At 39.3% G+C, this 15,153-nt stretch overlaps 1 protein-coding gene across 4 annotated transcripts; it reads right to left on the bottom strand.

Annotated features, from left to right (window-relative positions):
* Window positions 1–955: 955 nt before the first annotated feature.
* Window positions 956–14,733, bottom strand: ece2b (endothelin converting enzyme 2b). Of its 4 annotated transcripts, none has more exons than XM_057050231.1 (19): window positions 14,454–14,733; window positions 10,960–11,046; window positions 10,754–10,889; window positions 10,474–10,689; window positions 10,195–10,319; window positions 9,670–9,816; window positions 8,809–8,874; window positions 8,544–8,732; window positions 7,857–7,999; window positions 7,634–7,748; window positions 7,241–7,351; window positions 7,040–7,138; window positions 6,872–6,949; window positions 6,674–6,777; window positions 5,212–5,322; window positions 4,979–5,046; window positions 3,044–3,234; window positions 2,071–2,166; window positions 956–1,827 (listed from the first exon to the last, which is right to left on the bottom strand). In XM_057050231.1, exons 1-19 carry the CDS (start codon window positions 14,484–14,486, stop codon window positions 1,651–1,653), a joined length of 2,292 nt encoding a protein of 763 aa, XP_056906211.1. In that variant the 5' UTR covers window positions 14,487–14,733; the 3' UTR covers window positions 956–1,650. The 4 variants fall into 4 exon arrangements, 3 of the variants coding, with proteins under 3 accessions (XP_056906211.1, XP_056906212.1, XP_056906213.1); XM_057050232.1 differs by having other exon boundaries at window positions 10,960–11,068; window positions 14,454–14,693; XR_008953075.1 differs by lacking the exon at window positions 3,044–3,234.
* Window positions 14,734–15,153: the final 420 nt, after the last annotated feature.

The following is a 15,153-nucleotide window of genomic DNA, read 5'->3' as shown; positions in this document are numbered from 1 at the left end:
GTTCATAAAATCTAACAGATTTTGAGCAGAATTGCAGTAGATTTGTTCAGTTAAGATTTATTCAATATGAAAGTTTTTGTTTTTTTAAATGTTGCATAACCTTTTAAAACATGGTTCATAGTTTATGAATTGTTAAAATGACTTAGTTTCTCACGGTTGAAAGGGTCTGGTGAAAACTCGACCTTTTTTTTCTGATCAAATGTAGAAGTGATCATCTGAATTGCTGAGATTAATAATAATAAAGTGTTGAATATTGATCTTTTCTGTTACCCACTCTAAGTTACTAAGTTATTGATACACACACACACACACACACACACACACACACACAATTTGTTATTTTAGAGGAGTGTGTCCAGCGGTAGCCCTTCACACGACTCGGTACCCATGACGTATATCTTGGTTTCAAAAAGGTTGCGCTAGAGAGATTCTTGTCTTAATGGATTCTGGGCAATAGTGGTACTATAATTTTTCTTCTAAAACCCAAGTTTGGTTTCAGTCAGTTCCCGTATTACACTACTAACTTTGTTTAGCAGACTTGATTGTAATCACAGTTTGAAGAATTTAAGGATTTCGAGATATTTAGGATCCAGTCAGAACCTTTTTCTAATTCCTGGATAGTGTCATATTGTGAAAAGGTGATCAGAAAAAAATCATCCTGTGACTGAACACATAGCCAATGCTTTTTTAAAGACAACTTTATGAGATTGTAAGCTTTTAAGACAGTTTGCCTATGTGGTGTGATGTGACATAAATCTTAAAGTGCTTGTTCATCTCTCATATGATAGATGTTAAAACTCGAGTTAAAATACTTTTCAATTTACTCAATATGTTTTCAATTTGTACAAAACAACATTTTACATTTAATGCTGAAAACATTTTAATGTAAATTTCTGATCAAAAACATTAGCCAATCATTCTAATCAAATCTGCTATATAGCCAACTGGAGCCTAATTAATTTTACAGTTTTATTAATTAAACCAAGCATTTTAATATGGTCAATAAAATACAACATTTTGGGAAGCTACTTTTAAGTTTACATACTGTCCTATAGCATTGGGACTCTTTTAATAACCTCAAGAATCTCACATGAATACATTAAACAGATTGGATATATGATACAAAATAAAGATCATTTATCTATCTTGAGAACATATTGAACAGATTTTAATTAAAATTTATTCAATCCAAATTATCCATATCAAATGTCCATCATATTGACTTAAGGCATGATTGCACAAAAACAAGTCATTAAATCCCCAAACACAACTGATAACTATTGATTAATTAACCTTCAATTTTGAAAATCAGGTTTCCTTGTTCTAAACATTCAACAACAGCTTCCTGTCAGGCTCTGACTTAAATAATATAATCATCACAGTGAAGTAACACACACTTAAAATAATAACAATAATAATGTAGAAATCAGACATGTTTTTTTTCCTTTTATCACTATTTATCATCTATCATGTCTCGCTGAGTTTGGTTTTGATTCTTCACAAGAAGTCCACTTGATAACCTTCATTGTGTTCGTCATGTCTACTTCAGACAACAATTACATTTCTAAAATTGTCTGTTGAACAATGTATAGGACCACCTGCTAATAAACATCCTGACCTAATAAAGTCGTCCTCCTCCGAATTATCTATTTACCAGACCTCACAGCGCTTCCCTGTGTTCATGGGTGTTCCAACAGGGCAGTGGAAATGTTGGCTGAATTCTGGAAAGTTGGCAAGTGTGCCAATAACTCTGTATCGTGGAGGGCTGTGGGCATCAGTCACCAGTCCTTCATGAGCGCTCTCTGGTGTACGAACTGAGCACCACACCTACAAAAGAAAGAATGAAACAAAGAAAGTAATTCTGATATATCAAATTTGTATTTACCCCATGACCCATAAGGGAAAAGCAGATGGATGGATGGATGGATGGATGAGTTCTGGTCCATGGATGTGACTGTGATCAATAATGTTCTGATGAGGTGTCTAAATAATATATCTCTATATATCTAGCTGGACAGTCCTTTATGTATATGACAAAAAAGACAAGTCATCTGAGAAAAGAATTCTCACCTGAGCAAATCCAACAAAAAAAAGTTGATCATTGGTTAGGTTGATAGCTGGAAGCCTCTTTTCCTCACCATTCTTCCAAACCCATGACTGGTAGGCCTGAACACAGATGTGTGTATTTCAGATGAGCATGCTTCTGTTGTTTTAAACATTCTGCTGAAAACCTGACGCTAATAACCAAAACAGGTAACACTGTTGAATACCCTTTACTCACAAGTAATTTACAAGCCTTCACATAATGATAAAGTAACTATGTAAAAAACAGTTACAATAACCAATAAGGGATAATGTTATGACACATGCTTAAAATTATCTTGGTCACATTTTGCAGCTAAATCAATCCTTTAAATCCTTTAAGTTAGTGAGATGGGCTGTCATTGGATCAGATATTTGTCCAGCACATCCCATAGAAGCTGAACTGGATTGAAATTTAGGGAATTTGGAGGCATAGTCAACAAATTTGAATTCAATTTAAAGATGGTAGCTCATGGATATGCAGCAGGTTACCGCACCTCATAGTTGTGTGTTGTTTACATGATTCAGGGTGACTTGGTGGTGCCAAGGTTAGCACTGTGGCCTCACAAGAAGGTACCACATTCAAACCTTCGATATGGATCTTTTCTAGGTGGAGTTTGCATGTTGTTTCCTAGTTATCCAGCTCTTCCCATAGTCCACAGACACTTATTTGGGGTGAACTGGTGACCAGACCTTAGGTGTGAATGTCAGTGTGAAGGGGCAGATGACTGTATGTTGGCCTTGCCATGAACTGTCCATTTGTGGACAAATGGAAAAGAGGTAGAAAATAGATTTATGTTTTGTAAATGATAGTTCATCATTAAGTACAGGGCCTATAAATGACTTCAGTATAAACAGCATCGGTAACAAAATAAAAAAATTGAAGACATAAAATAAAACATGGCCACGCACTGACAGCTCCAGCATCTCTATATTCATTTCACTACATTTTCATACTAACATGATAGGCAGCTTTTAGTCCTCCGTTGTCTGCAATGTTTTCTCCTAGCGTTTGTTTTCCATTGACGTGTTCTGTATTAACAAGATATTGACTGTACTGATCCACCATACACTCTGTTCTCTCTCGAAATGCTTCCACTGATGAGTTCTGCCACCATGGCCTCAAATTTCCTTCTTTATCGTACTCGCGACCTGGCAACAGGAAAAGACATTTTCTCATAGGTCAACCTTTAGGCTACAGGAATAACAACCCATTTTTAACATTGAATTAGTATTTGATGGTTCTGTATTTTGGCAAGACATTAACAAACTTTTCAAAGCAATTTGTAGTTTGTTACTGAATGAACTAGAAACTTTTCAGATTCCACTTCAGCCATAATAGTGAGGAAGTTGAGTAAAAGTATTCAATTCCTGTACTCTTTTTCACATCAGGCTGCAGGAATTGAATCCTTTTACCAGGTGTCATTTGAAGACAGTTGGAACAGTTTTATCAGGGAGCTTGATAGGATTAGGAGAGATGGTATCCCACCCTGAACGGTGTTTTTCTTATTTCAAGTATTTTTGCCAAAAGTGATCTGGCAAAGCAGGGTTCAGGCCAGGTCAGAGTTGTATTTTTCTGACGTTGCAGAACTGTTATCCACCAACATTAAGCACTATAGAGGTAATTTCTGCCCCTGATTAAAATTCACAGAGGGATAGCACTAGACAGGGTTTGATCATCTTTATCAGATAGATAATGGAGTTCCACATGGCTCTGTAGTTGGAACAATCCTTTAAACTCTGCAAATTCTTCCCATCAGAAATATTATTCAGCAGCGTGGAATAATTTTTCATTGCTATGCTGATGACACTTATCCATGAAACCAGAGGAGACAGAGCAGTTAGTGAAGCTTCAGACCTGTCTTAAAGACATAAAATCTTGGATGACAATAAATTGCCTTCCTGAAGTAAGTTTTGCCCAAGATACAACTTTTAATTCACATTTAAAAATGGTCTCTCGAAGCACCTTTTTCATTTTAGAAACATTGATAAGATTAAGAAATTATTGATCCAGCTTGATGCTAAAACGTCTACCTGAGAAGCCTCCAGCTAATCCAAAATGCTGCAACTAGAATCCTGACAGGTATTAACCAAAGCGATCACATAACTCCTGTGCTGGCTTCTCTTCATTGGCTGCCCATTAAATAATTAAATTATCATTAAATATGGCTGCCAAGGTCCAGAAACATGATCACCTGACAGGCCTCTGTCACCCTTCCTCCTCTCCTCTCCTCTCCTCTCCTCTCCTCTCCTCTCCTCTCCTCTCCTCTCCTCTCCCCGTCTACAGGTATCACCAACACCATAGCTATGTACTGACCTGCTGACCTCTGACCCCTTTGAACTCCTCAGGCCTAGTATTGATAGCTTAGTGAAATTAATGTATTTGGATGATCTATGCCTATTCTCTCTTTTATCTATCCTTATCGGGTCTGCTCCTTCTTTACCCAGCCGGCCATCAGCAGGAGGGTCCCTCCATATGAGCCTGGTCCTGCTGCAGGTTTCTTCCTGTTACACGGGAGCTTTTCCTACCCTGTTGCTTGTTTGGAAGGGGGGGGGCGGGGATCAGGCCCTGGGTCTCTGTAAAGCGCCAAGAGCCAATTTTGACTGTAACAGACGCTATATAAATAAAGATGAATTAAATTGAATGATACATGATCATCTATCAAAGTACTGCTTGAATATTTTTTTTGTGGTAAATTGTTTGAAGTGGCTCCATTTGGATTCTAATTGCTCTATTCATTTTTAATAATTAGAATTCTTAGAATTCAACTTGAAATTAATCCACCAAATGTTTTCATAGTCTCACATATTTATTTCCTCATTGTAAGGCTGTGAACAGATCACTACCTGTTAGAGGACCTAAAACATGTGACAGAACGTCTAGTGGACAGCTCACCTTGATCATCAAAAGCATGTGTGAGCTCATGACCCATCACAACTCCAATCCCACCAAAATTCAGTGCCCTGCCAACAAAGGTGTAGGTTAATATTTCTCATTGAAAGCAGGGTAGGGTTAACCCTAATCCCAAGTCCCAACCTATGTTGCTCAATAATTACTGTCATTGAAGCCAAGCTAAACTGCAATAAACAAAACCAAATAGACAGGTAGACAGGATAAAGTAGACAAACTTTGGGTGGTCATGGGCATAGAAAGGAGCTTGTAGGATTCCTGCTGGAAAAACAATTCCGTTCTTGGTAGGCATATAGTAGGCATTTACAGTGGGAGGAGTCATACTCCATCTGTCGGTGGAAAAGCAGAGAGGAAGGTCATTTCAGTCTCCAATAAACAGCTGATTAGCTCATTTAGTTTTAACTTTTAAAAAAATGTCAAATAAAAAAAATCACATGCAGATTGATCAGTGACTAGACTGATTGATTGTGGGGGTGATCAATCCAACATCCAAGGCTCAGATGATCCAAATGAGACAATAGCTCATAATTGCTGCTTATTTTAGCAGCAATTATCACCTACTGCTTTATTGCACAGGGGATCAGAAGCTGGGGGCAAACATACGAGACAATTCACGAGCTCATTGCAGGGCTGATATACAGTACATACTCCACACTCCCATTCGAACCTAAAATCAACTTATAGCACAGGGTTCAAAGCTATTCCAGCAGGGTTTTCTATCCTACCAGGTAAAACAGGGTAGACAATGGCCATCACAAAGTTACCTACCTATGACTTAGCTTTAGAGATACTTTATGTATCTATATTATGTACTTACAGAACCCACATAGACGCAGGGTGAACATGCAACCCCCATGTCAAATAGGTGTGCTAAAGTGAAATCACTGCACCAGTAGCAGCGATAACATGGAAATGTGAAAGCTGTTAACCAGGAATACAGGATAAACTTCAGCCAGTGGTGGCTGGTAAAAAACTGACTTAACTTTGCGATTCTAGGCTCATCCCAACCGTAAGAATCTTTCATTAATATGATGCAGACATGCTAGACCCTCTATAGCCCTCCATAGTCAATGAACCGATTTATGGTGATGTAGCAGGAGGACACATTCTGAGTCCAAGTCTCTCAGAGAAAAACAAATGTTTTTATGTGATTTTAGTAGGAGATTGTGAAAGCAAACTTTGACATCATTTTTAAATGAAGACTACCCAAGTTTGGTGGTCAAAGTAATTGATATTTTTAGAGGAAGGTACATTAACTGCAGTCTCATGCAAATGTCGTTATTCAAAGACGCTGTTTTCATATCCTATATGGGAAGGCTTACATTTTCACATGGTTTAGATTTTATATATTCATCATTGCCTATCACGTAAAACATGCCCGTGACTTATTGCACACTCAAAACATATTCAAAATGTTTTGGATAATGCAAAATCACTTTCCACTGGAGATGGAGGCTGTTTTATAGTGAGAACTTGTGGAACCCAAATTGTTGCAATAAAAAATCTTAGTTGTTGTTTGGTAATCTTTATAGATTAGTTTTATTATTATTCTATTTTATTATGTGTTATATATTATTTGATAGCGAGCTGCTCTCTCTGCTTCCCAAGTCTCAATAATGGTCTTTTAATGGTTTTAAGAGATTAATTGGATCAGGTTGGTAATGTTTTGGTCATACATACTGATCTTTGTTGGGAGGCTTCCTCAGCTGGTCAGCCATCACCCGGGAGGAGAAGTTATAGAAGTTTAACATGTTCTGGAAGAAGCTCTCATCCGACACTTCATACTGAAACCGAATCAGAAAACATGCGTAACATCAGCACATGATTTTAACAAAAGCAAGAATATTAATCCATCCTCCACCCGTGTCACTCACTTACCCCATCATAAACATCATCTAGCTCTTTAGGATCCAGAATGAATTCTGGGAAACCAATCATGTCATAGATTGCATCTGCCTTTGGAGAGACAGCAACACTTATACCTATCACACACTAGAAATTTGTTTGTACAACTGGTTTTGCCATCTGTCCAACTCTATTATCTACCTTTTCTTTAGCTGCCTGTCTTGTGGTCCCGTCCATCCATCCAAGTCGATCCAGAGCTTCTTTAAACGCTGATCGGATCTCATCGATCATTTCCTCAGCCTACCAAAAACACAAGGACAGTTGAAAAAATTGGCACAATAGACAGGGATCGTGCCCAAGACTCCACTTTAATGATTTTCTTTAGGTGAGAATATTGCTCACAATATCTTTGCTTTTTTTGTCAAATGTTGCCTTGACGAAGAGCGCACCAAGAGCAAAGCCCAGGGTGTCATCAGTGTTTTCAATACAAGTCTGCCAGCGTGGGGTGCAAGACTGCAACAAACCAAAAACAGGGACAACTGGCTTGATCAACCACACCAAACTCATTAGTTATAGTGGCACCAGAAGAATTAAAAACAACTCAGTTCTTCCCAATCTGGCATCTCTATGTAAAACCAGTTGGTAGCAAAAATCTTCCAAGTATTTATCCAATAGTGACGTTTGTTCGAACTGATTCTACTTGAACTGGATCTGCTCTCAAAATGTTACATGATGCTTCTAAAGGACCACCCATTGAATCTCCCACTACATCCTGTGAAAACTGGGAGAAAATACCTTTTTGGTCCCAATGAGACTTTCCAGGAGTTTGTCCTGAGCATTCTCGAAGCGTTGATCCAAACTGGCCACAGTCTTCTGAACCAGAGTCCAAATCATGTAATTATTTAGAAGACTGGAGAGACAAACAAGTGGGCCGAGGGGGATTAGGCATCATGTGACTACTGGACTGAATTCTGTAGCGAGACAGATGGACCATATGAGTGGGATGGTTGTTTCTGACCTGCGGTCTGTCTTATTGATAAGGTCAGACACCTGTTGCAGATACTCTCGGGCATACAGGACAACAGGTTCTGTGTCATTCAGATCCAGAGGTGAAAGAGAGGACGACAGGTACTCCAACCAGTCGACTGCTGGAGCCAGCAGCTGAAAAACCGCAGAAGAGTGAAATCTGCTTTCAGCCTTGTACATTTTACTAAATTTCTTTTAGTTTTACAAGATACACTGAAGGTGGCACCAGAGAAGACACATTAGCTATACAACTAGGTTGACAATGGTTTTTGGTGTTAAAGATGCACTATGCGATCTTGCATGACAACACTTCCACTGACGTTCAAATTAAATACAACACATATCAAGCTCGCTCTTCTCCCTCAGTATTTCTGTTACTGTCATGAATGCACATCAAAATCAAAAGTAGATCTGTGCTGCACTATCATTGCTAAGATGGCTGTGCTAACTTCAATGGTCATTAAATTTATATTTCTATCTGGATATGCACATACCTGCACCCCCACCAATTTCCTCATACATGAAAATGTGAATGAAAAGCACTTCACGTTTTGTTGAGTTCTCTACCACAAGAGCTTTAAAATAATCACTTTTAATAATCAAACAGCTAATAGTCCTAAATTATGAGATCTTTTATCTAAAGGTAGGTCTTTATGCACAAGCAGCTGTGGAGCCTCACTTGCAATTCTGCAACAGAGACTTTGTGATAGATCTTCTCCTCATCTCGCCTTTGGTCTTGTGGCACAGTTATGTTAGCGAGAGCCTTCTCAAAATCCAAAATCTGCTGCATCTGAAGATGAGTTGAGCCTTTCTCTCCCCCAAGCAGTGTTCCCAGCTCCACCATGTAGTCCAGGTATGCCACCAGCACCTGAAATGTTTTCATTAGTCAGCAGCCAATCAATTTACTTCCTAGTCATCGCCAAAATGGTAGATCACAGTCTCACCTTGTCATCTGCTGTCTTGTTCAAGTAATAATCTCTGGATGGAAGGAAAAGCCCTGATTGGTCCACCTGTCAATGGAGAATGACAATGAATGGAACAGGTTTTGGATCAATTAGACTCAAAGGGTAAACTATGTTCAAATGGAAACAAGACATAATCATTTCATCTTCCTTCTTGATCTTTGTTGTATTTTGAAATAAAAAAAATACTTTTTAATATATTGTGAGTTAAAAAATTGTGATGCGGAACAAAATGTAATCATTACAGCACTGAAAAAGATTTGAGGGATTGATATGCATGTTGAAAAATGAAGGTAGTAAATCAAAGCTGTAATACTAAAAATTCAAAACAGAAACTTCTAGAGCCCACAGCACAGAAGAAAGGATGCGTCAACCATCAATCATCAGATCACATGGATTACAAACACACCCCTTCCACCAACACAGTACACCCCCTCCATCTCCGACCTCTTTAATCTCATACAGAACACCCAACCCCTCCATAGATGCACAACCCCTCCTGCTCACTATGATCATCCCCAGCTAGTCAGTCCCCACCTCACACCTGAGCACAAGATGTGGGGGGCATTCGGCTGCACTGCTCCCTCTCTCCCTCCTTTCTCAATATGCCCTTGTCTTCTTGTTCTCTTAAATGTTTCCATTTCATTATATGCATTTTCTTCTTTGTTATTCCTTTACTGTATTACCGGTATACCATTTTTTATAGTTTCGAATTTGGTTTTGTTTGATTGGCGACCTTGAGCATCCTCAAAGGTGTCTTAAATCGCTCAGATACCTATTGGTCACGTTTACTTTGGGTGTTGGACTTCTGCATATTTGTGGTTCTTCAAAGCTCTGATTTACCTGGATGATGTTGCTGTTGGAGTTTTTTGGATCAGCACTGACTCCGACACTAAAGAAAGGCTGAGCTCTGTACGGACCAGAAACCACTTTCAGAACCTCCATGAAGTTGTCCTTGTCCCACGGATCCGTAATGCTCCAGCCCCCGATCTGCAGGTCCAGAGTTCAGATGATGACCACAGCCCTAATCACATTAACTGATTACATCATACATACGTTCAACCTGATCACATTAATCCTTCATTTAGGATAATGGAATCCTCATAATTAATGATTCATAATTTGATATTGACATCAGCATATGGTAAAAAAAAAAAACAATTCAAGTGATTAGCTGCTGGACATTCAGGATTTTTTTTTCTTTAATATTATTTTAGAACAGATAAGGATTTAAAATCTTTTCGAAAACAGATTCTTTTAGAAACAACACAATATTGTTGTTAACTGATGTGTAACTTGACATGTCTGTTGACAGTAGAGCTACAGTTATAGTTTTTTTTGGTAACGTTGCTTTGACTAACACATTACCTTGGCGATTAGTTCAGTAAGAGGTTTAGCTCCAAGCTCCTCAATTTTCTGTGTGTTCAGACAGGACAAGTAGTAGAACTGAGCCTTCTTTTCTGCTTCACTGCTACTGTTAAAAGTTCCATTCTCTAAAAAAGGAAACAGATGCAGAAGAACTGAATTTTCAAAGACATCTTTTGCTGCAGAACCTTTTATAGCTGTGTCAGCTGGGCATAGATGGAACATCACAACCTTTGTTGCCCATGGTCACAGAAAGCTTCATCTGTCAAACAATTGTCTTACCTAGCAGATGCTTGAGCAGTGCCTGGTTTTGCTCCCCGATGCTGTTGAATGTAGACCAGTGGGACCGACCATCAGGAAGAGGGTTTTTCCTCATCCAGCCTCCACAGGCAAATTGGTAGAAGTCGTGACATGGGTCAGCACTGCGGTCCATTGCCTCCACCATCTGACTAGCCACTGTGATACATGCCTCAGAAAGACATATTCCACGGCCACTCTCTACAGAAGACACAAGACAATTCTAACATCTACTGATGTCAGGCAAGAGACTTCCTGTTGTTACCTGAATGGAATCTCAGTCCCAGAACCAATAGACAGGCCAACAGAGCCAGTAGGGTAACCAGTAGAAGGACTAATAGTAAAACCTCCAGCCGAGTCCTCCTGCCCAGAACATCTATACCACCTTTCCTGAAACCTACCTGAGACACACAAAGACATTCAAACTGCTGAAAACATGCAGTCTGTCACAGTCTGTGCACATTTACAGACCTCCACTCTGTCAGGGGATGATGCTGTGTCACCTGGAACTTCAGAAACATCTTCCTCCTCCAGAGTAGCTCGCTTATAGTTAGACATCTGCAACAGAAGAAGTCAATTCCTAGTGATGTTAGTTAGATGTTAGAAGAATGCAGTTCACATTTATTGTCTATCTTAGCATCACCATGGTTATTATTGTGATATAATTGAAACCTGATGGTGCTGCTGACAAATGCTATTGTGAATGCTGCTGGATCACTTTATTCCTACTTGTAAATTATTTAGAGAAACATTTGTTCTGGCAAAATCCAAGCATCTAATCCAACAAATTTAAAGGGTCGATCTGACACCGAAATATCAGAACACAATCGGACTCTCCCTGTCTGTCCGACTTTCTCAAACCTTATCAGGATCAGCTGCAACTTCACCATGACAACCGTGCACTGTGTTCAGTCACCATGGAAACCACTGCGGTAATGCAGTCGATAGTGTGCTGTGTTAGCCTGCTCAAGGTTAGCATTACAGCCTTGCTAGAGACAGACGAGTGAAGACACTGTCAGTGTTCATGATTTTTCTTTCTTTGTTAAGATATAGCTTTTATTGTTAAAACTCTTTCATTCTTTATTAAGCTGAAATTTTTTAAGATCAGTCCTGAACATGAACCTGCATATGCACTCGTACCTGTCTAAATAAATGTCGGTGTCTCTCACCATCTCTGTTCTCATTAATTGATGATGCAGAAGAGGGAAAAAATGGACAAGCAAGGTTCCTAGGGGATAACAGTTAGTGAGTAAGTGAGAGAGAGTGAGTGAGTAATTAGATAATATGGGTGAATCATCTCCTTTCAACAAATGGAGTTCACAGCATCTTACATAAGCCCCCCCCCCCCCCATCCATCCTGTTTTTCTCCCTGTGTTTCTCTCTGGTTCTTCCCCCCATTTCTGTCTGTCTCCTTCTCATTTTGTGTCTGTCTTTCCCCATGTTTGTCATTATTCCTCTCTACTTGCCTTCTCTCTGTTTGTTTCTCCATGTGTTTCTCTCTTTCCCCATCTTTCTCTGGTTCTTTCTCCATTTCTTTACCCTTCTTTTTTAAAAGATCAGTATTGTTGATATATAGTTATGTGTGCATACATGTACTGCATGTGTACTACACATGTATATATGTGTGTGTGTGTGTGTGTGTGAGACAGAGAGAGAGAGCGAGCCTCGAAAGGCACCCCTAAATAAAGTTGATTCTTATATTATGATTCCTATTATTGTTATACTATATACACCTGCAAATATGTACATACACGTGCTTAAATATATTGTATACACATTAACACAGACGACAACTGGCTCACAGCATCGATCATGTTTTATTTACGTTTTAAATTCCATTTAATTACACAGGGTTAGGGTTATTATTAGGGTTCCTGAAAGGTCCCTTGAATCCTTTCTGAGAGAAGGTTACATTCACAGTATATTTTAGTCATTTAGAAGAACGTTTTGTCTAAAGCAACTTTTTGAGTGGAAAAATCAAGCCACTATGCAATTGAGCCCAATGTGAAACGAAATACTACCATATAGTCCTAAACTACCAAGTACAAGTATAACTAAAAACTACAGTTGCAGCAGTAGAGAGGGAGTGAAGGGGGACATAACCAAGAGAGGAGAGATGAGGTGAGTAGATTAAGGAGAAGAAAGTCAAGAGAGGAGAAGGTGGTTACTACTATAGAAAAGATGTGTGGTGTTATGGTCTGCTCAGTTTTTTCAGAGGATGCTTTCAGATGATTCTGCTCTTTCAGGTTTTTAAACTGCCTGTTGTCAGAAAGACTCACAAACAAGCAGCAATTGAAGGTGGCCCGACAAAGTAACATCAAAAGGATAAACACAGTTTCACACATTGTTTAACTATTCCGGAAATTGATTTCACTTGAATTATGCTTCCAGGGTGTTTCCTGACATGTTTACTGCCCATTTAACATGCAGCCCACAGCTGCATTATCAGTCCAATATAGATGATATCCAAATTGGTCCCAATACCAATAGTCATAGATTGGACTATTGGTATTAATTTGATCAGATGAAAGAAAACAACAGAGATCAAATGATTTTTTTTAAATATGAATGATGAGAAAAATCACACTGGGAGAGTCAGAACTGACACAGGTGCCACTGTGGATTTACTTTATCATTTAGCCGTCTCCATAACAGCCACTGCAATCTTCATTTGACCTCTCAGCTCAAACATCACCACCACGCCACCGCAACACAACAAATTAGACCAGTTTGATACAAGAACTAGTGACACTGATTGAAATGAAATTAAGTTTTGGTGTTGAGGACTTTGTTTTGTTGGTGAGATGGAAACTGGATTCTCAAGACAGGAAGTCACAAAAATGTAGACAGGAAACAAAACCATTGCTGCTGTACAATCTTCACACCAACAGAAAAGACAATACAGACATTGCACAAGCAAAAAAGGTTCTGCTTGGATGATGCGAATAGAAAAAAGCTCCAAGATCTCCCAAACGAGGGCTCTGAGGAAAAAATTCCTTTGATTTTTGCAGAACCATTGCTACCTGCCTCGACCATAAAAAATTGCATTCAGAGGTAAATAACTACTGCTTGATGACACCAACTGCCTTATTGTAGTGCTTTTTTTCAGCCGAGACCTTAACAGCTAACTTAGGTTTGGTTTTTTTTCTCTGTGACTAAAATCTCTATCGAGCACTGGCTGCATGTATTTGTGCTTTCTGATTAAGTACATATCAGGGCACAATAAGCTGTGAATAAATCCTGGAGATGTAAATCTTTAATCAGTCACTGTCTGTAAGCATGTGACTGTATAACAGTTGCATTTTTGTTCCACTGTGCAGAATTAGCATAGTTCACATTAGCTTTGCCGTTAAAGATATATGAACAATCAGAGTAGTGTTCAATCTAGTTTGGTGAGTTCTGAAGTGGAGTAGCTGATCCACATTCTGACAGACAGCTTCAGGAGATGCTCAAAATTACTTCCATCCGATATTATTATTATTGCTGTTGTTGTTGTTGACATAATAATAATTACCATTAACGTTATGTTCCCTGGTTCATGAAAGGTCCAGTTTGATGGCTTTCAACTTATTCGTTATCTACTTCACCTTTAAGTGTGTGACTTAACGTCATGACGTAATTGCTGACGAGGATAGTAATCTAAATATTCCAAAATTTACACGTCAATATTTTATGTTACACAAAACACAGAATAAAAAAAAACAGTCACGTTGCTTTTTACCTACTGAGCGGAAACTATAAATGAAAGCATTATTAAATAAAATTATTACGACATACTCGAGTTATGTGATGTTACATCTGTAGAAGACTGCAAACTTCAGAACTCTAAACTTATTACCAGAATCCTTTTGTCCCTGACCGTAAAACATTCGCGATGCATTCATCACGATGAGAAACGATAGATTTCCAGTCACAAACGCATCATACGGAGATACGAGAGTGCGTGCGCGTGTATGGCTGCTCACTGTGTTCCGGAGGTCCTGCAGCGCTACGCTCATCCTGGAGGTCCGTCTACGAAAACAAAGCGCTACCGACGGCCGCTGTGGTCACCCATCGTCCTGCGAACCGACCGACCGGTCGTCTGTCTGTCCGTCTGTCTATTTCTGCGTGCGCGTCAAAGTATCACCCAGATGGCAGTTTTCTCTCCCTTTTGTCTGAGCAGCAGGACAATATGAAGCCTTTTCTCTCTCTAACTCCGCCCAACATCAAGCAGACTCTTCCTCTTAAACAAACACGCCCAACACGTTCCACTGATGACATCAGGCAAACATCCTGTCGTCATCAAATAGGTTCTTCTTGAACACTTTAGAACAGCCAGATCAGAGCAGACCATTTTCAGATTGTACCGCCATACCAGAACAGACCAGTTCCTTTCCTTTGAAAACTCAGGAAAATTCAAGATTGCTTTATTTGTCACAGAGTAACACACCGTGAGATGTGTCCTGGTTGCTCTGGCCTAATACAGAAACTTAAGCATGGATTTACAATCCAATAAAATGAAATATACAAGTAACATGCAACCCAATCCACTTCTCTGATGTCAGCAGCTGGAACAGGCAGTTGCTGGAGTGAGAGGGGCCTGCTCGTGGTGGTGCTGGTGTAGATGTGTTGCAGAGATGGCAGGACCAGTCTAGTGCAGTGTTCTGCAGTCCTGACAACTCTTTA

Source organism: Takifugu flavidus, chromosome 12 (assembly GCF_003711565.1).
Source record: "Takifugu flavidus isolate HTHZ2018 chromosome 12, ASM371156v2, whole genome shotgun sequence".
Lineage (NCBI taxonomy): Eukaryota > Metazoa > Chordata > Actinopteri > Tetraodontiformes > Tetraodontidae > Takifugu > Takifugu flavidus.
Note: the sequence above shows the minus strand (reverse complement) of the source record. Positions and strands in the feature narration are given on the sequence as shown.

Bases quoted from the DNA above. Each gene is read 5' to 3' on its own strand.
- ece2b (XM_057050231.1), bottom strand. From the start codon at position 14,486: ATGAGCGTAGCGCTGCAGGACCTCCGGAACACA. The intron at 9,817-10,194 runs GTAATGTGTTAG...CTGGACCTGCAG, and splicing joins TTACTGAACTAATCGCCAAG to ATCGGGGGCTGGAGCATTAC. The intron at 8,875-9,669 runs GTAAATCAGAGC...CTCCATTGACAG, and splicing joins CCAACAGCAACATCATCCAG to GTGGACCAATCAGGGCTTTT.